This window comes from Mustela lutreola, chromosome 9, assembly GCF_030435805.1.
Source record: "Mustela lutreola isolate mMusLut2 chromosome 9, mMusLut2.pri, whole genome shotgun sequence".
NCBI classification, from domain to species: Eukaryota; Metazoa; Chordata; class Mammalia; order Carnivora; family Mustelidae; genus Mustela; species Mustela lutreola.
In genome coordinates, this window is record NC_081298.1 from 85,956,227 (window position 1) to 85,982,450 (window position 26,224).

Below are 26,224 nucleotides of genomic sequence, written 5' to 3' on the forward strand. Positions count from 1 at the left end.
AAGGGTCTTCTTTTACAAATTCATATCTCCTGGATTAATGCAGATTACTTCCTCTGATTTCTTTCCTTTCAGTACCATCCTAAGGTACTTACCCTGGAGAAAGGGGAATTTTAATTGATGTAGAGGAGAAAGAGTGATCTGAAAAGTATTTGTGGTATTGTTATTGTTTGGACCATAGTGGAGTGGCAAGGTGAAGTTTAAGAAATTGTTTAACCCTGTTCATACTTAATTCTAAACTTAAAAGGGTTGTTTTATTTTAGACAACCCCCCCACATTTAAATAGCTCTCCAGCATAAAATAAGGTATATCTTTATACTTTGTAGAAAATTAAGAAAAGTATATTTTTTAAATGATACATAATTTTACTTTCTAATAGTGGCCACAGTTAGCATTTTGAGATATTTCTTCCTGGTATCTTCTTCCATTATAGAGCATACAAAAAAAAAATTAATCTGTATTAAATAAACTTAACATGATATCCTAAGCATGGTCCTATGCTTGTCAGTGTTGTTAAAAAATATATTTAGTGGCTTTATAATTTGTGGTAGACAGATGTACTGTATTAGTCACTCATCTGTTGTTGGATTTTATATTTAAGATGTCATAAATTACAGGTTTTTAAATAAGTCTTAGTGGTTGGGCAGGCTCTTTTTGTCCGTGTATCTATTTTCTGAGATATATATAAGTAGATCCTTCTCAGAATGTTTTTTTGTGTTCTCTGTGTTCCGCAGGTTTGTGCTAGAAATGGGGTACTTTTATTTACTTGCTTGTCTCTCCACTTCTTTGTAAACTTTTAGAGGATCAAGGTTTATCTTTTTCATCTTTGTATCTCCATTGCTCAGCACAGTGCCAGGAACATAATAGGAACATAATATAATATAATATATTATATTATATTATATATATAATATATATTTGTAATTAAAAAAAATTTAAAAAATGTATCTTTACATTACTAGTGGCAAAGAGGAAGGCAGGAAATTTAGCTTCAGAACAAAGAAAGATACAGCTTACTCTTTCATACTCTGGTTCATTGTAGCTCTCTTTTTTTTTTTTTTTTTTTTTTTTCTCATTGTAGCTCTCTTATAGTCTCCTTTTTCCACTCCTTATTCCCCTCATTCCTACTCTCTAGTTATAGTATCAAGACCATAGTTTAAGACAAGTCTCGCCACCTTCACATTCAACTTATTCTTGTTCCTTTTTAAGGACTCTGAGGGTAAGTTAGAGGTGTTAAATTTAATTTTTTAAAAATTTTTAATTTGTGTTGTGAAGTTTTCTTCCCTGAATAAACCCACCAAAAGACTTCAGCTTTTTTAATGGAACCTTTTAAATAGATTTCAAAGAAAGGGCATCTGTGTGTACATTCTATGTGCTTGTATATAGAATGTTTGCATATGTAATTATATATGTTTGTGTATTTATATGTCTGTGTTTGTATTATGTGTAAGCCTCCTGGTTACTTAACTTAGGGGATGAGGTAGAAATGTTAAATAGGTGATTGTTGAATTCTCCATGAAACCTGAGTTCTATCAAATTGTGTTGACTTTTTTGGTAGAAAGTTGTATAATTTTAGCTTCTTCGGTAGTTAGATAACACTCTCACAGTACTCTGTCCCTGGCTTCTTGTGTGCACAAATGTAAATATTTAATGGTTCTTTTCTAGTACAGCACAGATGCTTAAAATATTCATTGTGGTCAGCTAATTGTGTGGTAATTGGTACTGTTCTATTGAGAACAGTAAGTCACAGCACCTTTCTTTATTTTAGAACACTGCCGCATGTTGCCCATGATAATGCAAAGGTGGACTAATTTCTAGTAAAGATCTTTTAAAAATGAAAAATGGGACATGACTTAGAAGCACAAAAAGTTTAATTGTCTCTGGGAGTATTCTCAGATAAGTCATCTATGTTTTATTTACATTCTTGGAACTTCAGGCATTTAGGTTAGGAGACCACCCTTCCTAATTTTTTATGGTAAAATGTTTTCCTGTTCTGAAACACTGAGATCAGGATGGTTGAGAGGAGGGAGGTGCCAAGAAGCTGAGTTAGAAGAAGGGAACAGTCAGGTAGCCTGGATGATGGCTTAGGACGATGGGGTTGGGGTCGGGGTGAAGGGGGAGATACCCCACTGCTGGCATAACATATGCCTCATTAGTGTTTGAAGTCAGGAGGTACAGGGATTGCTTATCAATTTCCCTGTAAAATAGCAGTTCTCAACTTTGCATATTAGAATTACCTGTAGGAATTTTTTAAAAAAATCTGCACGTGATGCCAATTAAATCAGATTCTCCATGAGTTGAACCTAAGCATCAGTATTTTTAAAAGCTTCCCAGGAGTTTCCCATGTGCAGCCAAAGTGCAAATCCCTGTAAAATTCCAGTAAGCTGTAGAAAGGATGTATTATATAGCTACTGGCTGTAGTTGGACCTCATTAATTATAATTAACCAGTTGGGAATTCCCGTTGGAAACTCAAGATTGATTCGGTAGCAAATGTTCATTGAACCTCAACTTTGTACCAAATTCTTATTAATTGCTAGGAATATAAAGATGAGATATGACTGATAAAGAATTGCAATCTAGTGGAGGAGATAGAAATAATTAAAATGTAATATAGGGCATATTGAATATTTTGGTAGAGGTGTTTTTAAGGTATTACTGGAAATGCAGTAGTAGGAGTAGTTAACTCTGCCTGAGTTGTGGAACATGGAATGGGGTAGAAGTGAAATGAGAAGTAGTCAAGGTTTCACAGAGGAAGTGATGAATTAAGAGTTTATCAGGTGGAAAAAGGAAGAAAGAGGAAGTTTTTGTAAGAAAGGTAGTACCACCCTGTTATGAGGAAGTTGAGAGGCAACGTGGGGGGTTTGGTGGGTACAAAAAGAATAAATGAAAAAAAAAATGAAAAAAGATGGGATCAGAAGGGAGACAAACCATATAGACTCTTAAACTCACAAAACAAACTGAGGATTGGGCGGGGGGGGGGGGGGTTGGGTAGGTGGGTAGGGAGGTTAGGTTATGGTCATTGGGGAAGGTATGTGCTATGGTGAGTGCTGTGAAGTGTAAACCTGGTGATTCACAGACCTGTTCCCCTGGGGCTAGTAATACATTATATGTTAATTAAAAAATTAGAAAGGTAGTACCATGCAAAGATGTGGAGAGGTTGAAGGAGTATATGTTCAGATATTTGTAGCTAGAGAAGTAGATTAGGGTCATGTGCCTTATAAACAACATTCAGGAATATGGATGTTATCTTGCATGCCAGGTTGTCATAGGGTCAAATGTGTACAGGATCTAAATAGAAGCTGGTCAGGTGTGAAGCAGTTGATAGTGGAGTCTCTAGTAATCCGGTCAGCATAGACCTTGTTTAGAAGCATTTAAGTAAAAACTTTTAAAAAATTTAAATTCAAAGTAAAATAAAACAGAATACTATTATGGTGAAATGAATCTGTCACATTCAACCTGCAAGGATCAGTTTGTAGTATCTTCAGTATAAAAGATGACTAATAGGATAAAAAACAAGGAAAAGCTGTAAGGTTTTATAGCATTTCTAAAGAACTACCGTAGAAATATAATTAAGAATCGGGGTTGCCTGGAGATGTGGGGCTGAGATCATGACGAAAAGGTTAGTGTAGTAATCTAGGTAAAATTTCCAGCAAGCCATAAATACTTTCAAACAGGGTAGCTTACATTTGACTCATTTCCTTTACTGTTAAGCTACCAGCATTGATCATACCTTGTTCCCAATTCCCTCTTTTATTACTTTACCGCTCCCCACCTTCATTGTCATTTGTTCTGTTCTGCTTCTGTGTTGAACAACCTTTTGTTTGTTTCTGCACTGGTTCACATTCTTAGGTTAACATTCTGATATTTCATAGAAACTTTCTTCTATTTCATTTGCAATTTAGCTCCTCTGCATCTGGTCATTGCTCCTAACATCTCACTGTGGGAAGACTCAACCAAAGCAAGCTACTGGTTTTAGTTTACATTTGTTGTCTAATTTAATGCCTGACACTCAGAACTAAGCTTAGTATTAGATGGAGAACCACCTTTTTTTCTATTTATTTGATCCTGGTTATTATCACTGTGAGAAACATTGTGCATTTGTTTAGATGGCTCCCTAGTCAAAACAGTTTTATTATTAGAACCTTCCTCCTGTTTTTGGTCTAGCTCTTCATTGAATTCTACCACCTAAAATGAACAAGCATTAACATTTTACAGTTTTCGTGTTGCTTTTTGCATCCTACTGCTTCTGTTATTTAACTGGGATCTATGCATGGTCTTCATATGTGTATGTATGGTCTTCACATGTGTAAAATCGTTTCTTTTTTCCTTTTTCCCCCACTCTGCAAATATTTATTGAATATCTGCTTTTTGCCAGGAAGTGTCTAAAAACCATTTCTTAAATGATGGTTTAGCCAGTGTAAAAATTCTAAGGGTGATAGCTATTTTCCCTTTGCAACTTGAAGATCATTAGCTTTATTGTCTTTTGGGCTCTGTTGCAGCTAATGAGAAGTTGCTTTCAGTCTAGGATTCTTCTGTTGGTAACCTGTCTTGTCTTTTACGGTCTTTCTCTTTATTCTTTCTGCTTTGTAGTATCTAGATATTACATTTATTTTCTAATTATCCTATTCATTAATATATACTTTCTTTTTAAAATTTAAATTCAATTAGCCAACATATAGTACATCATTAGTTTTTAATATGTACTTTTTGTCTAAGGACTCTTGCAATCTGGAGCATTCTTAGCCTTCTCTCTTCAGTATTTTCTTTGCCATTTCCACTGTTCTGAACTTCTAGCATTTCTGTTAGGTGTGTGTACTTCTCAATTTGTCTTTTATATTTGTTTTAAAACATTTTTATCACTTTATTTTTCTGTGCTGCGTTCTGGGTCAGCTCCTCAGTACTTTTTCATTGGACAGCTCTCTTTGGACAAGTTAATGGTGAATCACTGGGTAAGGAGTTTATGGCTGGTACTCTTATATAGGGGTGTGTGTGTGTGTGTGTGTGTGTTTAATTAAATGATCAGGTCATCTGGTGACAGGGATTTTTGGGTAAAATAAGTGAGACATAGAAAGTGGTGAAGGTCATCAAGAAGAATGTATCATTAATTTCTTAGCTAAAAAGCTTTTATCTAAGATTTTAAAATCAATTTTATTTATTTATTTATTTAATTAATTTTTACTTTTTTAAAAGATTTTATGGACATTGGGAAGGTATGTGATATGGTGAGTGCTGTGAAGTGTGTAAGCCTGACTTCACAAACCTGTACCCCTGGGGCAAGTAATACATTATATGATAATAATAATAATAATAATTTATTTTATTTATTTATTTGACACAGAGAGAGCAAGAGCACGCACAGGCAGGGGGAGCAGCAGGCAGAGGGAGAGGGAGAAGCAGGCTCCCTGCTAAGCAGGGAGCCTGATGTGGGGCTTGGTCCCAGGACCATGGGATCATGACCCGAACTGAAGGCAAACGTTCAAAAGACTGAGCCACCCAGGCATACTTATCTAAGATTTTTAAAAGTAAAAATTTAAGGAAAATAACTGATAAGCATAATCTTGATGTTTTCCCTCAACACTAAAGAGAACTTAGCTGTATTAGCTGAAAACAGGTTTTTTGTTTGTTTTTTACTTTATATTAGCAGAAGGTAAAGATGAGAGGTCTGAGAGTTAAAAGACCTGTGTTTCAGACTTGGTTCTGCCAGAGCTTTTGATTAGTTATTTTGCCTGTTCTTTAAATTTATAAAATAGAAATAAGAATATATATCTTACATATTTTTTAGTATTGTGTTGTTTTTATGGATTATTGAGATGATTGATTATAAAAATGTTTTTAAAACCACAAACTTTGTTCATAAGATAAGAGATGCAAAAGTAGTGTAATCCATAGATTAAATTACTTTGGAAGTGCCATTTTTATGAATGTGTTATTATGGCATTCATTTTTAGTGAAGATGTATGTGTGCTTTTCTTTTTAAAATAGTTACCAATTCTAAGTATTTTATTTTGCTTGGTTTGTGCCAATGAATTATCTTGCCAAAGGATTTTTAGAAAAACATGTGGATAAAATATTAGTAATTTAAATTACCTTATATTTGTATTCAGCATTTACTATATTTGAATAATTTACAGAGATTTATTATAAGAATAACTTCTCTATGTTATCTGAAGTAGATGACATTTTTGTCCTTTTAAAGACACTAGAACCAAACTTTATTAATTTGGAATAAATTACTTTAATTACGCTTTTTCTTTTTCCCACTTGACAGGCAACCAGATAAACTGGTGGTAGTTTGGACAAGAAGAAGTCGAAGGAAGTCTTCTAAGGTTTGTCTCTTTCCTGAATTTCTTACCCAAATGTTGCATTTAACTTTTAGTGAAATTATGAAGCTTCTCTGGTCCCAATGTAGAATATCTTAAAATATTACTGGGTATTTTGAGTTATTTCCAATTATCAGTCTTCTAAAAAATGACTGATCAGGCATTGTGATCATGTAACTGCAGTTTCTGAAAATTCAGATACCTGAGTTTTGATCTTGGATGTGGTAGTATCATTGTCATTTAACTTCTCTGTACAACGGTAATCATGAATTAATAATTAAATAGGTAACACTTAACAAAATTGTACCTGGGATTGTTTATTCAGATTCCAAGAGGATGAAATTAAGGCAAACGTAAGGAATGATGAGTTATCTGAGTCCATTCCTGGGCTGCAGGAGAGAAGGAGTTGGATTTTTAAAAGGTTTTAAGTTTTTACAGTTAAAGCTTTGTGGGGAGTAGAACAGAATTTTTAAATGTTCAATAACAATTCTGCAGCTATGTTAAAAATATTTATTCTTTAGATAAATATGAATATATTTTTCTAAGCACACAATAACTAAGCATGTTTAGTGGATATTGGTTTTTCCATAGGTAGTCCTGTGCAAGGAAAAAATTTAACTTAAAAAGTTTAATTTAATTAAATTTCAGAATTTTTAGTATTTCAGGGGCGTCTTGTCAAATTTTATTTTTATTTAGCTAAAATTACATGTAGATTTTAATTATCCAATGTAATGAGTTTTGATCAATATATACTTGTGTGATAAGTACTCCTATTAGGATTTAGATTATTTTCATCACTTTTTCCTTTATGTCTTCTTCCAGTTAATTCCCAGCTATCAGAGGCAACCACTATTCTGATTTTTCTATCACTATAGACTAGTTTTTGAATTTCATGCAAATGGAATCATACAGTAGTACTATTTTTTATGTGGTTTCTTTTGTTCAACATAATATTTTTGAGATTTATTCATACTGTTGTGAATATTGGGTTTTTTAAAATTGGTAAGTAGTATTCCATCAAATGATTAAACCACAGTTTGATTATTTATGCCCCTGTTGATGATTTGATTCATTTCTGGTAAATATCCTGAATACTCACTACTGTGAATAAGTCTGGTATAAATATTATGGTACCAGTATTTTAGGGAACAAATACTTTACTTTCTTTTGGGCAAATACATAGGAAGGGAATTTGCTGGGTATTAGTGTTGGCATATTTTTAACTTAATTGTATTTCCAACAGGCACATAGGAGAGGTCCAGTGCATATATCCTGAATGGTATCTTCTTCAAAGCATACATTTATAGTTTGGGGCATTACATTTTAGACCTGTAAGATTTTCTTATCCATTTACATGGATATGAGAAAGGTCTCTGAAAATAGACTTAGGTTTTTCTCTCTATTGCCAGATATTTGTCACTTTTGCTCCGTGGGTCTTAGGTTTTTATGGAAAGGAACAATATAGGGTCATCCACTAAGTATGATAGATGAATATGACCATAGCTATGAATGTTAGGCTCTATGTGTTTTTGGCTGTTAAATGAAAGTGATTGCCTCCTTTTAATAATTAGGTACTAATTATTTTCTTAAAAAATATGAAACAGTAAAATACTGTAGATTATAGGTCAATTCACATTACATACCCATATTTGAAGTTTTAAATATACCTTTATTTTATTGCATTTTTGAAAGTCAGATAACTTTTAGGTTCAGATTATTTTTCATATTATATCAAATATTGATTGAATCCAGATGGGAAAATCCAAACATGTGAGGCTACAGGTTGATATTTATTTTGCAATATTTCCTAGAAGGAATGCTTGCTTTCTTGTTTTTTTTTGTTTTTTTTTTTTAAGATTTTATTTATTTATTTGAGAAAGAGACAATGAGAGAGAGAGCATGAGAGAGGAGAAGATCAGAGGGAGAAGCAGACTCCCCGTGGAGCTGGGAGGCCGATGCGGGACTCGATTCGGAAACTCCAGGATCATGACCCGAGCCGAAGGCAGTCGTCCAACCAGCTGAGCCACTCAGGCGTCCCTAGAAGGAATTATTTCTTGAAATAATAATAATTATTATTATTATTATTTCCTTCTGTCCAATTGTGATACTCTTACTATTTCAGATCCCTTCTGTGTATTTCAGAATCATTGTGCTTCCTCTTTAAACATTATAAATGTATTTCTTTTGAAAAATTTAGGAGAACACATAATGTGGTAAGCTCTTTATAGCAAGTGCATAACATGCATATGTGAAATGCTCTTTAATAAATTTTATAGAACACCCAAAAGAGGACTTAAAAATCCAGTTCCAGAAATTATGAAAGAAATGATTATGATATTCTGAAAGTTAAGCAGATAGTTGTTTTAATCTTAGGAAACTTGAGATCCACGACATTTTGGAATTCTTTATCAAAAACTTGAGTCTCCAGCTATTTTTTTTTTTTTTTAATTAGCTATCAGTTATACTAAATCAAAAGACTAGAACCATTTCTTTTCTTCTGAAAGACAGTTCTATTTTCTGATGGTTTTCCTTTAAAATATACATTATTTGCTCCTGAGTCCCACTGAAATCATTGAGGGGAGAAGAAAGATCTCTGCAACCATTGGCCATTTACTTTTAACTATGAGTTTAGAAGGAGTTTGAGTTGTATAGAGATTAATTTTATTTTTTATCATCTATATATCTTATTTCTCTTTCCTGATTCTATCTTTTTTTAATATTGATAGGCTGAAACTTAAAACTGAGATGCAGATAAATGTCAGATTAAAGAATAAATAAGGCGTACTACCTTATTTAAAGTTTAGTTCTCAGTTTAGTGCTCACTTTCTTTGGGGACATGACTATCTTTATAGCTGAATATATCTTTTTTATTTTTTATTTATTTATTTTTTTAAAAAAATAAACATATAATGTATTTTTATCCCCCGTGGTACAGGTCTGTGAATCACCAGGTTTACACACTTCACAGCACTCACCATAGCACATACCCTCCCCAATGTCCATAACCCCACCCCCCCTCTCCCAAGCCCCCTCCCCCCAACAACCCTCAGTTTGTTTTGTGAGATTAAGAGTCACTTATGGTTTGTCTCCCTCCCAATCCCATCTTGTTTCATTTATTCTTCTCCTACCCCCTTAACCCCTCATGTTGCATCTCCATTTCCTCATATCAGGGAGACAGTTGTCTTTCTCTGATTGACTTATTTCACTAAGCATGATACCCTCTAGTTCCATCCATGTCGTCACAAATGGCAAGATTTTATTTCTTTTGATGTCGCATGGTATTCCATTGTGTATATATACCACATCTTCTTTATCCATTCATCTGATGATGGACATCTAGGTTCTTTCCATAGTTTGGCTATTGTAGACATTGCTGCTATAAACATTCGGGTGCACGTGCCCCTTTGGATCACTACGTCTGTATCTTTAGGGTAAATACCCAGTAGTGCAATTGCTGGGTCGTAGGGTAGTTCTATTTTCAACATTTTGAGGAACCTCCAAGCTGTTTTTCAGAGTAGTTGCACCAGCTTGCATTCCCACCAAAAGTGTAGGAGGGTTCCCCTTTCTCCACATCCTCGCCAGCATCTGTCATTTCCTGACTTGTTAATTTCAGCCATTCTGACTGGTGTGAGGTGATATCTCATTGTGGTTTTGATTTGTATTTCCCTGATGCCGAGTGATGTGGAGCACTTTTTTTTTTTTTTAATTTATTTGATAGACAGATCAAAAGTAGGCAGAGAGGAAGGTAGAGAGAGAGGAAGGGAAGCAGGCTCCCTGCCGAGCAGAGAACCTGATGCGTGGCTTGATCCCAGGACTCGGGATCATGTCCTGAGGTGAAGGCAGAGGCCTTAACCCACTGAGCCACCTAGGCACCCCTGTGGAGCACTTTTTCATGTGTCTGTTGGCCATCTGGATGTCTTCTTTGCAGAAATGTCTGTTCATGTCCTCTGCCCATTTCTTGATTGGATTCTTTGTTCTTTGGGTGTTGAATTTGCTAAGTTCTTTATAGATTTTGGACACTAGCCCTTTATCTGATATTTCGTTTGCAAATATCTTCTCCCATTCTGTCAGTTGTCTTTTGGTTTTGTTCACTGTTTCCTTTGCTGTGCAAAAGCTTTTGATCTTGATGAAATCCCAATAGTGCATTTTTGTCCTTGCTTCCCTTGCCTTTGGCAATGTTCCTAGGAAGATGTTGCTGAGGTTGAGGTCCAAGAGGTTGCTGCCTGTGTTCTCCTCAAGAATTTTGATGGATTCCTTTCTCACATTGAGGTCCTTTTTCCATTTGAGTCTATTTTCGTGTGTGGTATAAGGAAATGGTCCAATTTCATTTTACTGCATGTGGCTGTCCAATTTTCCCAACACCATTTATTGAAGAGGCTGTCTCTTTTCCATTGGACATTCCTTTCTGCTTTGTCAAAGATTAGTCGACCATAGAGTTGAGGGTCTATTTCTGGGCTCTCTATTTTGTTCCAATTATCTATGTGTCTGTTTTTGTGCCAGTACCATGCTGTCTTGATGATGACAGCTTTGTAATAGAACTTGAAGCCTGGAATTGTGATTCCACCAGCTTTGGCTTTCTTTTTCAATATTCTTTTGGCTATTTGAGGTCTTTTCTGGTTCCATATGAATTTTAGGGTTATTTGTTCCATTTCTTTGAAAAAAAATGGATGCTTTTTTGATAGGAATTGCATTAACTATGTAGACTGCTTTAGGTAGCATAGACATTTTTACAATATTTGTTCTTCCAGTCCAGGAGCATGGAACATTTTTCCATTTATTTGTGTCTTCCTCAATTTCCTTCATGAGTACTTTATAGTTTTCTGAGTGTAGATTCTTAGCCTCTTTGGTTAGGTTGATTCCTAGGTATCTTATAGTTTTGGGTGCAATTGTAAATGGGATTGACTCCTTAATTTCTCTTTCTTCTGTCTTGTTGTTGGTGTAGAGAAAGGCAACTGATTTCTGTGCATTGACTTTATATCCTGACATTTTACTGAATTCCTGTACACGTTCTAGCAGTTTTGGAGTGGAGTCTTTTGGTTTTTCCACTTATAGTATCATATCATCTGTGAAGAGTGATAGTTTGGCTTCTTCTTTGCTGATTTGGATGCCTTTAATTTCCTTTTGTTGTCTGATTGCTGAGGCTAGGACTTCTAGTACTATGTTGAATAGCAGTGTTGATAATGGACATCCCTGCCGAGTTCCTGACTGTAGTGGAAAAGTTTCAGTTTTTCTCCATTGAGAATGATATTTGTGGTGGGTTTTTCATAGATGGCTTTTATAATATTGAGGTATGTGCCCTCTGTCCCTACACTTGAAGAGTTTTGATCGGGAAGGGATGCTGTACTTTGTCAAATGCTTTTTCAGCATCAATTGAGAGTATCATATGGTTCTTGTTCTTTCTTTTATTAATGTATTGTATCACATTGATTTGCAGATGTTGAACCAACCTTGCAGCCCTGGAATAAATCCCACTTGGTCATGGTGAATAATCCTTTAATGTACTATTGAATCCTATTGGCTAGTATTTTGGTGAGAATTTTCACATCTGTGTTCATCAAGGATATTGGTCTATAGTTCTCTTTTTTGTTGGTATCCTTGTCTGGTTTGGGGATCAAGGTGATGCTGGCCTCATAAAATGAGTTTGGAAGTTTTCCTTCCATTTCTCTTTTTTGGAACAGTTTCAGGAGAATAGGAATTACTTCTTCTTTAAACGTTTGGTAGAGTTCCCCTGGGAAGCGGTCTGGCCCTGGGCTTTTGTTTGTTTGGAGATTTTTGATGACTGTTTCGATCCCCTTACTGGTTATGGGTCTGTTCAGGTTTTCTAGGTCTTCCTAGTTCAGTTGTGGTAGTTTATATGTCTCTAGGAATGCATCCATTTCTTCCAGATTGTCAAATTTGTTGGCATAGAGTTGCTCATAGTATGTTCTGATAATTGTTTGTATTTCTTTGGTGTTAGTTGTGATCTCTTCTCTTTCATTCATGATTTTATTTATTTGGGTCCTTTCTTTTTTCTTTTTGATGAGTCTCGCCAGGGGTTTATCAATCTTATTAATTCTTTCAAAGAACCAGCTCCTAGTTTTTTTGATTTGTTCTATTGTTTTTTTGGTTTTTATTTCATTGATTTCTGCTCTGATCTTTATGATTTCTCTTCTCTTGTTGGGTTTAGGGTTTCTTTCTTGTTCTTTCTCCAGCTCCTTTAGGTGTAGGGTTAGGTTGTGTACTTGAGACCTTTCTTGTTTCTTGAGAAAGGCTTGTACCGCTATGTATTTTCCTTTCAGGACTGTCTTTGCTGTGTCCCACAGATTTTGAACTGTTGTGTTTTCATTATCCTTTGTTTCCATGAATTTTTTCAATTCTTTAATTTCCCGGTTGACCCATTCATTCTTTAGAAGGATGCTGTTTAGTCTCCATGTAATTGAGTTCTTTCCAAATTTCCTCTTGTGATTGAGTTCTAGCTTCAGAGCATTGTGGTCTGAAAATATGCAGGGAATGATCCCAATCTTTTGATACCGGTTGAGACCTGATTTAGGACCCAGGATGTGATCTATTCTGGAGAATGTTCCATGTGCATCAGAGAAGAATGTGTATTCTGTTGCTTTGGGATGAAATGTTCTGAATATATCTGTGATGTTCATCTGGTCCAGTGTGTCATTTAAGGCCTTTATTTCCTTGTTGATCTTTTGCTTGGATGATCTGTCCATTTCAGTGAGGGGAGTGGTAACGTCCTCTACTATTATTGTATTATTGTGGGTGTGTTTCTTTGATTTTGTTATTAATTGGTTTATATAGTTGGCTGCTCCCATGTTAGGGGCATAGATATTTAAAATTGTTAGATCTTCTTGTTGGACAGATCCTTTGAGTATGATATAATGTCCTTCCTCATCTCTTATAGTCTTTGGCTTAAAATCTAATTGATCTGATATAAGGATTGCCACCCCTGCTTTCTTCTGATGTCCATTAGCATGGTAAATTGTTTTCCACCCCCTCACTTTAAATCTGGAGGTGTCTTTGGGTCTGAAATGAGTTCTTGTAGGCAACATATAGATGGGTTTTGTTTTTTATCTATTCTCATACCTGGTGTCTTTTGATTGGGGCATTGAGCCCATTAACATTCAGGGTAACTATTGAGAGATATGAATTTAGTGCCATTGTATTCCCTGTAAGGTGACTGTTACTGTATATTGTCTTTGTTCCTTTCTGATCTACTACTTTTAGGCTCTGTCTTTGCTTAGTGGACCCCTTTGAATATTTCCTGTAGAGCTGGTTTGGTGTTTGCAAATTCTTTCAATTTTTGTTTGTCCTGGAATCTTTTTATCTCTCCTTCTATTTTCAATGATAGCCTAGCTGGATATAGTATTCTTGGCTGCATGTTTTTCTCATTTAGTGCTCTGAATATATCATGCCAGTTCTTTCTGGCCTGCCAGGTCTCTGGATAAGTCTGCTGCCAATCTAATATTTTTACCATTGTATGTTACAGACTTCTTTTCCTGGGCTGCTTTCAGGACTTTCTCTTTGTCACTAAGACTTGTAAATTTTACTATTAGTTGATGGCGTGTGGACCTAATTCTTGTTGATTTTGAGGGGGTTTCTCTGCACCTCCTGGATTTTGATGCTTGTTCCCTTTGCCATATTAGGGAAATTGTCTACAATAATTCCCTCCAATTTACCTTCTGTTCCCCTCTCTCTTTCTCTCTTCTTCTGGAATCCCAATTATTCTAATGTTGTTTCATCTTACAGTGTCACTTATCTCTCGAATTCTCCCCTCGTGGTCCAGTAGCTGTTTGTCCCTCTAGCTTCTTTATTCTCTCATTTGGTTTTCTATATCACTAATTCTTTCTTCTGCCTCATTTATCCTAGGAGTGAGAGCCTCCATTTTTTATTGCACCTCATTAATAGCTTTTTTAAATTTCAACTTGATTAGATTTTAGTTCTTTTATTTCTTCAGAAAGAACTTTTATTTCTCCTGAGAGGGTTTCTCTAATATCTTCCATGCCCTTTTTGAGCCTGGGTAGAACCTTGAGAATCTTCATTCTGAACTCTATATCTGACATATTACCAATGTCTTTATTGATTAGGTCTCTAGCCTTCTGTACTGCCTCTTGTTCTTTTTTTTGTGGTGAATTTTTCCACCTTGTCAATTTGTTCAGATAACAGTATATGAAGGAGCAAGTAAAATACTAAAAGGGTGGCAAAGACCCCAGGAAAATACGCTTTAACCAAATCAGAAGAGACCCCAAATCGTGGGGAGGAGAAAGGGGATAAAAAGATGTTCAGAAAAAAAAAAGGAAACAATTAAAAAAAAGAAAACAAATAAAGAAAAAATATAAAAAAGAAAAAGTATACATATTCAATAAACTAGTTAAAAAACGTTAAAAAAGAAAAGGGTAAAAGTTTTAAAAACTTAGCGGAACAAAAAAAAAATTGAAAAAAAACCCCCACAAATTAAATTAACTGCAAGACTAATGAATCATGGGAGAAAGCCATGAGTTCAGTGCTTTGCTTTCACCTCCTCTGGAATTCCGCTGCTCTCCTTGGTATTGAACCTGTACTCCTTGGTAGGTGAACTTGGTCCTGGCTGGATTTCTTGTTGATCTGCTTGGGAAGGGACCTGTTGTAGTGATTCTCAAGTGTCTTTGCCCCCGTTGGATTTGCACCACTCTTACCAGGGGCTGGGCTGAGTAATCTACTCAGGTTCGCTTTCCAGAGCTTTTGTTCCCTGAATGCTTTCCGTAGAGTTCCGGAGGACGGGAATGAAAATGGCAGCCTCCTAGTCTCCAGCCCAGAGGAGCCGAGAGCTCAGGGCCCCACTCCTCAGTGCACCCTCAGAGAATAGCGCCCAATAACTCCCGTCTCCCTGGCCTCCTGCCGCGCTCCGAGCTCACCCAGGCTGCGACTGGTTCAAGGTAACCCCGAGCTGAGCGCTCACTCCTCGGCTCTCTCTCTGTAGCATGCTTTCCCGTTCTAATACCTGCAAGCTCTGCAACACTCAGACACCCCCATCCTTCTGTGACCCTGCGGGACCTGGGGCCACGCTGACCCCGCGTGGGCTTCACCCCGGTTTAGCCTCTGGAGCGATGTCCCTCAGCGGCATAGTCTTAAAAGTCCTGATTTTGTGCTCCGTTGCTCCGCCGCTTGCCGGGAGCCGGCCCCTCCTCCCGTCGTCTATCTTCCCGTCGCTTTGGATTCACTTCTCTGCCAGTCCTACCTTTCAGAAAGTGGTTGATTTTCTGTTTCTAGAGTTGCTGTTCTTCTCTTTGAATCTCCCTTTGGATTCATAGTTGTTTGCAATGTTTAGATAACATATCTAGCTGATCTCCTGCTACTTGATGTAGCCTCAGCCTGCTACTTCTTCGCCATCTTGACTCCTCCCCCTATAGCTGAATATATCATTAGAATTCATTGCTGATTGATTTTTTATTGAGAAAGTAATGACCATGGTTAATTAACACAATAAGCAGCTTCCATGCCTCCTCTTCTTAAGTCATAGCATTTATAATAAAAGTTTTATCAGGCTGCAGTTGATTTGTATATGCTTCAGTAAATTATTTTTCAATAAAATATAGGAAAGTAGGAAGCAGGGCAATTATGATAGTCCCCTATTATGGCAGAGTAGTATATTGCCTTTAATATGGTTTTCCAACAAGAAATTTAAGCTCATAGGGGTTGCCTGGGTGGCTCAGTCAGTTAAGGGTCTGCTTTTGGCTCAGGTCATGATCCCAGGGCCCTGGGATCAAGCCCTACATCAGGCTCTCTGCTTCCCCCTCTCTTTCTGCCTGCTGCTCTGCCTACTTGTGCTCTCTTTCTGTGTCAAATAAATAAAATCTTAAAACAAAAAAAAAAAAATTGAGATAGAGGAGAGAGAGAAAGAGAGGCAGGAAGAAATTTAAGCACACACAGAGATGGGAGAATTCCAAAGGGAAACCAGAGCTTCAAAAGTCCTTCTCACATGCTTTTTGATGATATTGCCACCTTTACTTCCTTCTTCTGTGGTTGTACTCCAGCCTTTTACAAAGTGCTAAGATATCAGGAGGGGGATGTACAGTTGCAGAGCCTTCCCATAATGGCAACAACTCTAAGGTATCTTTATATGTGACATCTAAAGCATAAGGGAGGGTATATGCATATATATTTTTTTAAGACTTTATTTATTTATTTATTTGTGGGGGCGGGGGAGAGAGGGAGAGAGGGAACACAAGCATGGGGGGTGGTAGAGGGAGAAGCAGGGGCCGCTGGGATCGTGGAGCCTGGATTATGGACCCTGGAATCATGACCTGAACCCAAGGCAGAAGCTTAATGACTGAGCCACCCAGGTGCCCTGGGTATATGCAGTTTTATAAATTGAAAATTATTTAACCACTGACAACTATAAATTTTTAGTGAAATATTTTATTTTGTAGGAATCAGAAATAATAAGTGAATGTTTACTCTGTGTTTAGTACCACATTAGGTACAAGTTTTAGGGAAGGTATGACATGAAAAAATTAGAAAATAAGACATTTCATAGGGTTAAGGCCCTAAAATGAGAAATGTTACCTCTTTTCCTAGGTTTGCTTTGGCACATCAATCGATCTGTCATCTGATTAAAAAGTGAGAAAAATTGTATAAGGGAAGCTGGATAATGTGGCCTAATCCTTTGTACCATTATCTGTACTAAGATGCTGGCAAATAAAGAACTAACCTGCCTTTTCTAACTATACAAAGATGCAAGAATCTTTTCTGTTACTCTCAAGGAAAACCGATTATGGTTCTTGTAGTGCTGATGTTTGCCAGTGTGATGTGCTTTTTTCTAATAGATCAAGGTCTTAAGAACCTCAATTAATGTCCCCATGGATTTGTACAATTAGATGTTTATTACCTATATTGGCCATTTTTTTTAAAGATTTTATTTATTTATTTGACAGAGAGAAATTACAAGTACACTGAGAGGCAGGCAGAGAGAGAGAGAAGGAAGCAGGCTCCCCGCTGAGCAGAGAGCCCGATGCGGGACTCGATCCCAGGACCCTGAGATCATGGCCCGAGCCGAAGGCAGCGGCTTAACCCACTGAGCCACCCAGGCACCCCACCCATATTGGCCATTTTTACTCCATTAAGTGCTCACTCTTTATACCCATATTGGGCTTTTCATTTTTTTTTTTTCTCTTGAATTCTGTTTGAGGTGAAAGTTTTATTAGCTCCTTGAAAATGGGAGTACCTTTTCCTTTTTTTTTCCCCCCATGTTTGCTGCTGTGTACATTCCTGGTTTCTTCTCCAATAAAATTTACTTGGTTCTATTTTCTCCCTACCATATAATAATAAGCTAATATTATAAAACTGGTAGCGCCAGCTACTCAGCTGGACTAATTGATTTTGTTGCAGTGTCCTAACTTAGGTTGTAAAGTCTCTAAAAGGAATAATAAAGCCAGAGCTCTAACTGAGTTGGATGTTTCTTGCTGGGGAGAGAGAACCTGGGTAGAATGGTAAGAAAAGGATAGCATGCTAGCAGCTTGGGACCTAGCACCCCTATATCTTTTTTTAATTAAAAAGAATTTTTTTTAACTTGTTAAGCAGATTGTATTTTTGTTTGTTGAGCAATCTAATTTCTCAGCTCCAAAACTAAGAATTGAAAGAGGTCATTTAGAAGATCAATGTTAGGGTACCTGAGGAAATTATCTGATATTACCATCTACTCTTAACCAGTTGTTAGATAGTCTCTGCATTCCCAGCTTTTCATCTCTGTATCATCCAATAAATGTTAAGACCTTGGGGATAGAAAACTCTTTTCTTGAATACTGTATGAGTCAGGGATAGAGCTGGATATGATGTTGATTAGGTAAAGAAATCTGAACTTAGAAAACATGGAGGTGGTTCTCCTACTGATGACTAGTATAGGTGCAGGCAAGCTGCTTTAATTGCTTTGATTTCCTTATCTGGATTAGATCTCCTAAGAATATCTTCACGTTTAAAGTTCTTTGATGGTCATTTTTTCATTAAGAATTTTACAAAAATGGGACACCTGGGTGGCTGAGTCAGTTGATGGTCCAACTGTGGTTTGGGTCAGATCATGATCTCATGCGTCATGAGATTGAACCCTAAGAGAAGTTCTGAACTCAGTGGGGAGTTTGAAGAATCTCTCCCTCTGCCCCGTTCCCCACTTGCTCATGTTCTTTCTTTCTCAAGTAGATATTTTTTTTTTTAAAGAATTTGATAAATATTTTATCTTTTCTGCTGTGGCTAATAAAGAAAGTTCGGTTATTATACTCCTCTTATGTTTTTCTTCTATGAGGAGGTTATGAAAATATAATGGTGGTGAGTTTGAAGAGATCAGAGGAATAGCCTGATGTACCATCACAGTACATGAGATGACACAGAATTGTCACAAATCTTCACAGACATTTATGACACAGAATTGTCATAAATCTTCAAGATTAAGTATGTAGAATATGTAAAGCAGGGTTTTGATTAAGGATTATCTAAGTAAGCAAAAATTTACTTTTCAAAATGGAGATTGTTTACTTTGTGGAGTCTTTGTTCTAGGATTGTCAGTAGGCGTGCTTACATAAATAGGCAGAGGAATAGAGGAATCTCTGGAGATATTTTTTCATCAACAGCACTGAGCTCGTTGCCTTTGGGTATGGTATGCTAAGTCTGTTGTGGTGAATCTCTTCTTCCCGTTTCCTTACCTGAAGTTTTGTGATTGGAGGGCAATGGAGAGAGAATAGAGGGAGAATTATTGACAATTTATGGGTTGGAGTAGGGGGAATGCTGCTAAACCTGTATCTTATGCTGGTATTTTAACTAACAAGATAATAGTATGAATAGTATGATTTGAATCGACATAAGTTTCCATGATCTTGATTCTTTTTCAGTTCCATTTCGTGGGTTCAGATCCAACTTCTGCCACTTACTTGCTGTGCGATCTTGGGCCAGTCTGTGCCTCAGTTTTCTCATCTGTGAAATTTATTCCCTGGTATACATCTGCACTCATATAATTTCTTTCCTCTTATCGTGGAAGAATTGCCTATTCTTCTGGCAAAGGCCAGTGTGTCTCCTTTCCTATCATTAAGGACATTATTCTAGCAATTCTTTCTCTTTTGCATCATTAAATTTTCCCCCTTAACTAGATATTTCCCATTAGCATTAAAATATTATTCTCTTATTAAAAAATTCTCTGGCACTTTTTTACCACTAGCACCAGACTATTTTTCTCTTTCTCTTCCAGCAAAACACCTCAGAGGAATTGATTGTACTTGATATATTTAATTTCTTTTTTCCTGTTCTTTCTTGAACCCATTCTAATCCAATCAGGCATTTGCTCTCATAATTCCACTGAAATAGCTTTTGTGAAGTCAGTAATGGCTTCTGCTTTGTTAAATCCTATGTTTATTTCTCAGGCCTTGCTCTATTTAACTTGTCCTCAAGATTTGGCACAGATGATTGTTACCTTCTCCATGAAGCATTTTCTTCACTAGAGTTTCAGGATACCACGCACCTCTGTTTTTCCTTCTGCTATACAAACCCTCTTTTGCTGAGTCCTCCTCATTTCTTGGACCTGTTAATGTTGTTCTCCAAGGTTCATTTCTTGAACATTTATATTCTCTAGCTGTACTCCTTCCCTTGGGATCACGTTCGCTCTTAAGCTTTAAGTATTACTTGTGTGCTAATGATTCCCAGATTTATTATTCTAGGCACGTATAACCAACTGCCTATTCGAACATCTACACCTGAATATGTAATAAGCGTATATTCTTTTAGTTTTGATTTTTTAATTTTGTTAGTTAATTTTCTTATCCAGCTTTGGCTAGAAATGCCACCACAAATAAAGAACTATAGTGGCGACCCCCAAATTTGGGGGGTCTTTAGGGAACCATGATAAACAAGATTTATAAGAAAAAAGAATTTGAAAATTATAAGTGCTAGAAATACTAATTCTATAAAAACTGCTTTCTTCTTTACTTGCCCCAAATATTACAGATGAATAGGAAATGAACTTAAATGCAAAGTATACACTGTTTTTCCTTTCAAAAAGAATGAATTTGCCTTGAGGTGCCTAGATCACAAAATAATTTTAAAAAATATTTCTCCTAATAAAATTTTTATCCAATCACAAATAATATTTTTTGAAAATATGAGATGCCTTACCTTTACATATTCTTTTATGTGGTGGTTGGGAGAGAGTTGGTTACAGATGGTAATCTATAGCTGTCATGTGATAAAATTGTCGTGGCCCAAGTTTAATGCTTGAGAAGTCTTATTTGACTAATCATTTTTGTTTCAAGGAGACTATAGATCTGATGGATAGTTTAATAGGGTTGATAAAGTTTTGTAAATTATTAACATTGCATTTCCTGTACTTATATTGAAGCCATTATTTCTGTTCTGGTAGGCTCATAGCTGGCAACCCGGAATAAAAAATCCATACCGTGGTGTTGTAGTGTGGCCTGTTCCTGAAAACATTGAAATCACTGTGACACTTTTTAAGGTAAGTTTCATTATTATTATATAGTCATAGTTCTAAATGACAGAATATTTCAGTATTCGTTGTTCTATATATTTTAGTCCAACTTGGTTCCTTGAGGTGCATTATATTTATGGATATAGCAATTTATAACAGTGCAGGGGCATCAGGGTATTTCATGGTTTATGAAGTCAGAATAATTCGGGAGCCCCTTTGAACTTGTTATAATTGAGATCTGTTAGAATACTTCTTTTATACTTATTACATTTTACCCCCAGGAAATTTTAAAGTGCTTCTTTGTGGAAAGCTGAGGTTTGTGGAATTTTTAGTCCTAAGCCTCATTTTGTTAGCCCTGTTTGACTAAATACAAAATATGTTTTAAAATTAGTATTCAAGGGGCGCCTGGGTAGCTCAGTTGGTTAAATGGCCGGCTCTTGGTTTTGGCTTAGATCATGATCTCAGGGTTGTGGGATCTAGTCCTGCATCAGGTTCTGTGCTCAGCAGGGAGTCTTTTTGAGATTCTCTCTCTCCCTCTCCCCCCCCCCCATCTCTCTCTTTCAAATCTGTAAATAAATCTTTAAAATCAGAATTTGAGGGGTAAGTTGATTTTGGTAAATATTTTATTGATACTAATATTTTACAAATACTGTAGCTTAAAAGCAAAATTCTGGTTGTAAATTCAAAGGGCAGATCCCAAAACATAGCTGTGTATATACCTACCTGCCTGTTATATATACATACATGCTGTTTTCTTGAAGGTCTTCCATATTTCCTGAAACATTGTAAAGTAGTTTCCACCAAGTCCTCATTAAGCACTAGAATCTTTACTTTCCTAACTAACCCCCTACCTGCTTCAAAAGAATGGTGGAGAAAAGTCTCGTTTTAGCCTTTTTGAAAGTGATGAAATTAGAAAACAAATGCTTTATATCTTCCTTGAAGCATTCCAGTTGTATTGAAGTTACTTTTGCAGGGCAGAAGGGATGAGACAGTACCTGCTCTTCTTTTTTTTTTACCCCCCCAGAAGGCTCAGGGCCATCCTATAGCCCTTCAGCCAGCTATCCTAAAAGCCTGTTATTAAATCCCCATTATCCGTATATCTCCTACTGGAGTGATACAGTAAGCTTGATAGAGAGCAGCCAGATCTTTAACTCTCACAGTAACCCTAAAGTTGTGTAATTATTCCTGTGTACTATTGTTAAGAAAACTGAGACTAAGGAGGAAGGTCTCTTGCTAAGTCACAGTGATTTAGCCCTCTTTTTTCTTCTACACTGTATGACCTATTATTCCGTAGTAAAAACTATGGTGAACATAAATTACAACAGCAGGATCTCTGATATACTTGAGGAAGACTTTTAAGTAATCCCTTGAGTATTTTGATTTGGTTTGCTGTTTACATTGGGAAAGATGAAATGAGTGGACATAGTTTCACAACTTGAAAAAATGACAGAGTAAGGGGCTAGAATAGAGCTGATAAATAGTTGACAGGCATGTGTTTGGGAAAAGGATATGCACTATCTGAGTGATTCTGAGTTGAAAGTGGCTGTTGAAATGTAGTACTTGGAGGATTAAGAGGAGGTAAGTGTTATTTTCAAGTACTGATGGGAATGTTGAGCATATCCTTATCATGGAACTTTTATGACTTCGAGTGTTAGTCTGTAGAAAAAAGCCCAAATACCCTTTTCTTCCCAGTTTGTTGTAGTAAACACCTCTGTTTAGTTGTGCTATTGAGGCAACCTTGTGATTATTTTAAATATTAAAAAAAATTTTCTGTGGCCATTTTTATCTTCCCAACCCTCCAAACTCCCCAGAATTCTAATAGAAAGGCAGAAAGGTAAAACAGCTTTTTCTTCTTACAGTGTAACTTTTAGATCTTGTTTTTTACAGCATTTAAAATATTCAAGTGGAAAACTTTTTCATGTTTTCCTTTTTCTTTTACTCATATTAAAGTTTCACAATTCATTTAATCTTGCAATTTGCAAGTAGGAAAGGATTGCTTTAAACCCTCTTGTCTGAAGTGTGGTGTGTGCTCAAAAAGAAAATGCTTTTATGAAAAGTTAGCATTATGTTTCATATTCCCATGACTTAGCCAGAAATTAATTTTTCTAGCCTGCTTGCCTGTTTTTGAAATTTGAATAGATTGGAAATAGCTATTTCTAGTTTTAAAAAAAAAAAGCCTTTAGGTTTTTAAAAAGAAAAATGATTCTTAAGCCATTTTCAATTTTTCTCTTTACTGCAGCGGTGAGAAAGGAGACTCCAGAGGGTAGAAAGTAGGATACAGAGAAGACTTCATTGATTCAAGCTAGAAGCAATTTTCATTACAAATGTTTTTGTCTGGTCAATAATATAAATAGTTAATTGTGTAGCTATGCCATTTAAAAATGCCCTGAAAATGAATACTGTTATTCCTCTTTTACAAGTTTTGATTGACTTTGCCCTATCAGATGTGTTCCTTGGTCCTGCTGAGATTATTCTTGTAAGAGAATATCATCTATGTTTTTAAAAAAATGTTTCATCTGCTTTTAGAATTATGCATGTCATATGTAAGACACTGTTCAATATTTGTCAAATTATAGGATATAGTTATTAATAGATTCATTCCTCAGATATCCTTTTTTAAAATGATTTTATTTATTTGTTTGACAGACAGAAATCACAAGTAGGCAGAGAGGCAGGCAGAGAGGGAAGGGGAGGCAGGCTCCCTGCTGAGCAGAGAGCCCAATGTGAGGCTCGATCCCAGGACCCTGGGATCATGACCTGAGCTGAAGGCAGAGGCTTTAACCCACTGAGCCACCCAGGTGTCCCCATTCCTCAAATATTCTTGAGAGGCTGCTGTGTGCCTGATACTTTTCTAAGTTCTGGGGGACAATGTAGTAAAACTGGACCAACAGCATAGCCAAAAGTCAGACAGACCTGGAATCATAACATTGTTTTACTACTTATTAATTGTTCACTGTGGAATGGTGCATCTTTTAGTTCTCAGGTTTCTGTTCTTTTAAATGGGAATAAAAACAGTACCTAATTCATAAGTTGCTATGATGATGAAAACAACACAATAACTGGGGCAGAGTGTGTGCTCAGTAAGTATTTATTGTATTATTATTAATTATATTAGCTGTTCTGGATCTATGCTGCATTCCTCAGCAAAATGGGGGAAGGACAGGCAGGAAGGGTGGTAAGATGTCTCTTTCCTCTCAGCATTGTAGTACACTATATTACTTGGTCTCTAAAATAGCACTGTTTGTGCCCTAAATCACTCATGGAAATGTTCCTTCAACCTTTATTTACAGTAGTCTCTCTCCATAAACCTAGTTCATGGGCAGGACCAAGCTGAGTAAACAAGTATCAGGTAGAAATCTCTTCCTGTACTTTCTCTTCTAGCTTCTCCTACTTCCCCCTGCCTATCACCACCAAAGAAACTCCTTCTCAGCAGATTTTTATCCTATTTGTGTGAATTTACTCATAGAACTAAATAGCCTTGCTACAGCTCAGAATCAGCCAGTTACCATGCTTTAAAGTGAAAAATAAGTAAATAAAGAAGTAACTAAGGAGTTTGGAATTTATCCTGTAGGTTGTAGGTATCATTAAAGAAATCTGAGTTGGTACTAACTTGGTCAGAATTGTGGTTTGGGAGAATAATATGTGTATAAAATTGATTGGAGGGTAGAGAGACAGAGAGAATGTTATAGTCACTTTTATCTTGAAATAGCTTAGGACCAAAACTCAAGTGTGGCAGTAGAAGCAAAAGGTTATTAATACACTAAAATGGAATCGATCATGAATAAGATACTTCCGTATGAGAAGCATGTGGGATCTGAATCCCACTAGCAGAATAGCAGAGCCCATCTTCCATCGATGTGCACTTGCTCAATTTTAGAGTAGAATGTTGAGCCCAAAGCTTGCTTTATTTAAATATTCCCTTATTTTCAGTACCTCTATCCCTTTGCCATCTCTACTATGTGGAGTTAAATTTGAATAAGTAAATGGACATGTTATGTGACCCCATAACTTTCCTTTTTATGTCTTACATTCTGTTGCCTTTTGCCTTTACTTAGTATCTATGGAAATCTTATATAATCCCACTTAGCCCAGGTGCTTTCTCTCTCATCAGGCTTTTCTGTTCATTCCTAGATGTGATGTGTTGTTTTCTAATCTGTGGCGAAACCATGTATTTCTTTCGTCATATTTATTTAGATTAGTTGTGTTTGTCTTCAAAGGCAAGGACAGCTATGTTTGAATTCATATAGCACATTTCCAGTTTCTTATAAGTACCAGATAAGTGTTTGTAAAATAAATACTTAAATGTACCTTTTTTTCCTTTTTAAAATTTGCATTGGTTGGAGTATCCATTACCTTATCTCCCATTTCTGAGGCATCTTCAGGGTTGATGGGAGGGGAGGAAGGATGAAACAGCCATTCCAGTTTGCCATTTTGTGTAGATTGTGGAGTCCCTTGGGGTGCTTTGAAATTACAGATGACTTCTGCAGAAGAAAACCTTTTCTCAAACTGTTAGTTTAAAAGTATAAAAGTATAAAACAAGATGAGGGCTTTATATGAGCATTTATATTGTATATTTTATAAAATTGCTTCTTAGGGGCACCTGGGTGGCTCAGTGGGTTAAAGCCTCTGGCTTCAGCTCAGGTCATGATCTCAGGGTCCTGGGATCGAGCCCCGCATCGGGCTCTCTGCTCAGCCGGAAGCCTGCTTCCTCCTCTCTCTCTGCCTGCCTCTCTGCCTACTTGTGATCTCTGTCAAATAAATAAATACAATCTTCAAAAAAAAAAAAATTGCTTCTTAAATTCACTCACTAAATTATCTGTCTTTCTGATTAGGTTTCTTTTGTTCTTGTCATTGGTGCTAAGGTGGAAGACGTATATGCATCAACATAAGTAAAATAGAGAATTTTTTAATATAAATTAAGGATTTAGGTTTGGAGAAATTGTGGAAGTTTCATCAGAGTAGGTTATTCTGCTTCTCCTTTTTAAAAGTTGGTAAAAGCTAAAAGCAAAGCTGTTTGTATGTTCTTGATTGGATTAATGGGTTTAAAGAAATATATCTCAGCTTTATATTTTGCTTTTTTACAGGATCCTCATGCAGAGGAATTTGAAGATAAAGAGTGGACATTTGTCATAGAAAATGTAAGCTAATAGCAAATATCATCACCTTTCACATTGTTTACTATATACAGTGTTAAAGTACACTAGCATTTTGGTGGTAAGAGAAATGTCGCCTTATGAAAATTAAATAGTGATTTGTAGCTTTTAGAAATTTTTTTTAGTTGAAGTGATAGCCAATAGCAGAATTATTTTTAAGAAGTACTTTTGTTAAAACGGTAAATGTAAAAATACTGAATTATATGTATACATTGTATTTGGTTCGGAGCTTGAGGTAGACTGTGTCTTACCCATCTTTCTATCTGTTTAGCATCTAGCATGCATGGTACTTCTCACATAACAAGTGCTTATTTAATCATCT

General features: G+C 36.2%; 1 protein-coding gene across 10 annotated transcripts in view; it reads left to right on the forward strand.

The window, feature by feature from the left end:
* The window catches only part of EHBP1 (EH domain binding protein 1), a 376,969-nt gene that overhangs the window by 85,238 nt on the left and 265,507 nt on the right, over positions 1-26,224 (forward strand). For all 10 annotated transcript variants that reach the window (XM_059187792.1, XM_059187791.1, XM_059187789.1 and 7 more), the window contains exons 3-5: positions 6,267-6,324; positions 20,681-20,776; positions 25,834-25,887. In XM_059187792.1, coding sequence (XP_059043775.1) covers positions 6,267-6,324; positions 20,681-20,776; positions 25,834-25,887 — 208 coding nt within the window. The remainder of the gene's footprint in view (positions 1-6,266; positions 6,325-20,680; positions 20,777-25,833; positions 25,888-26,224) is intronic.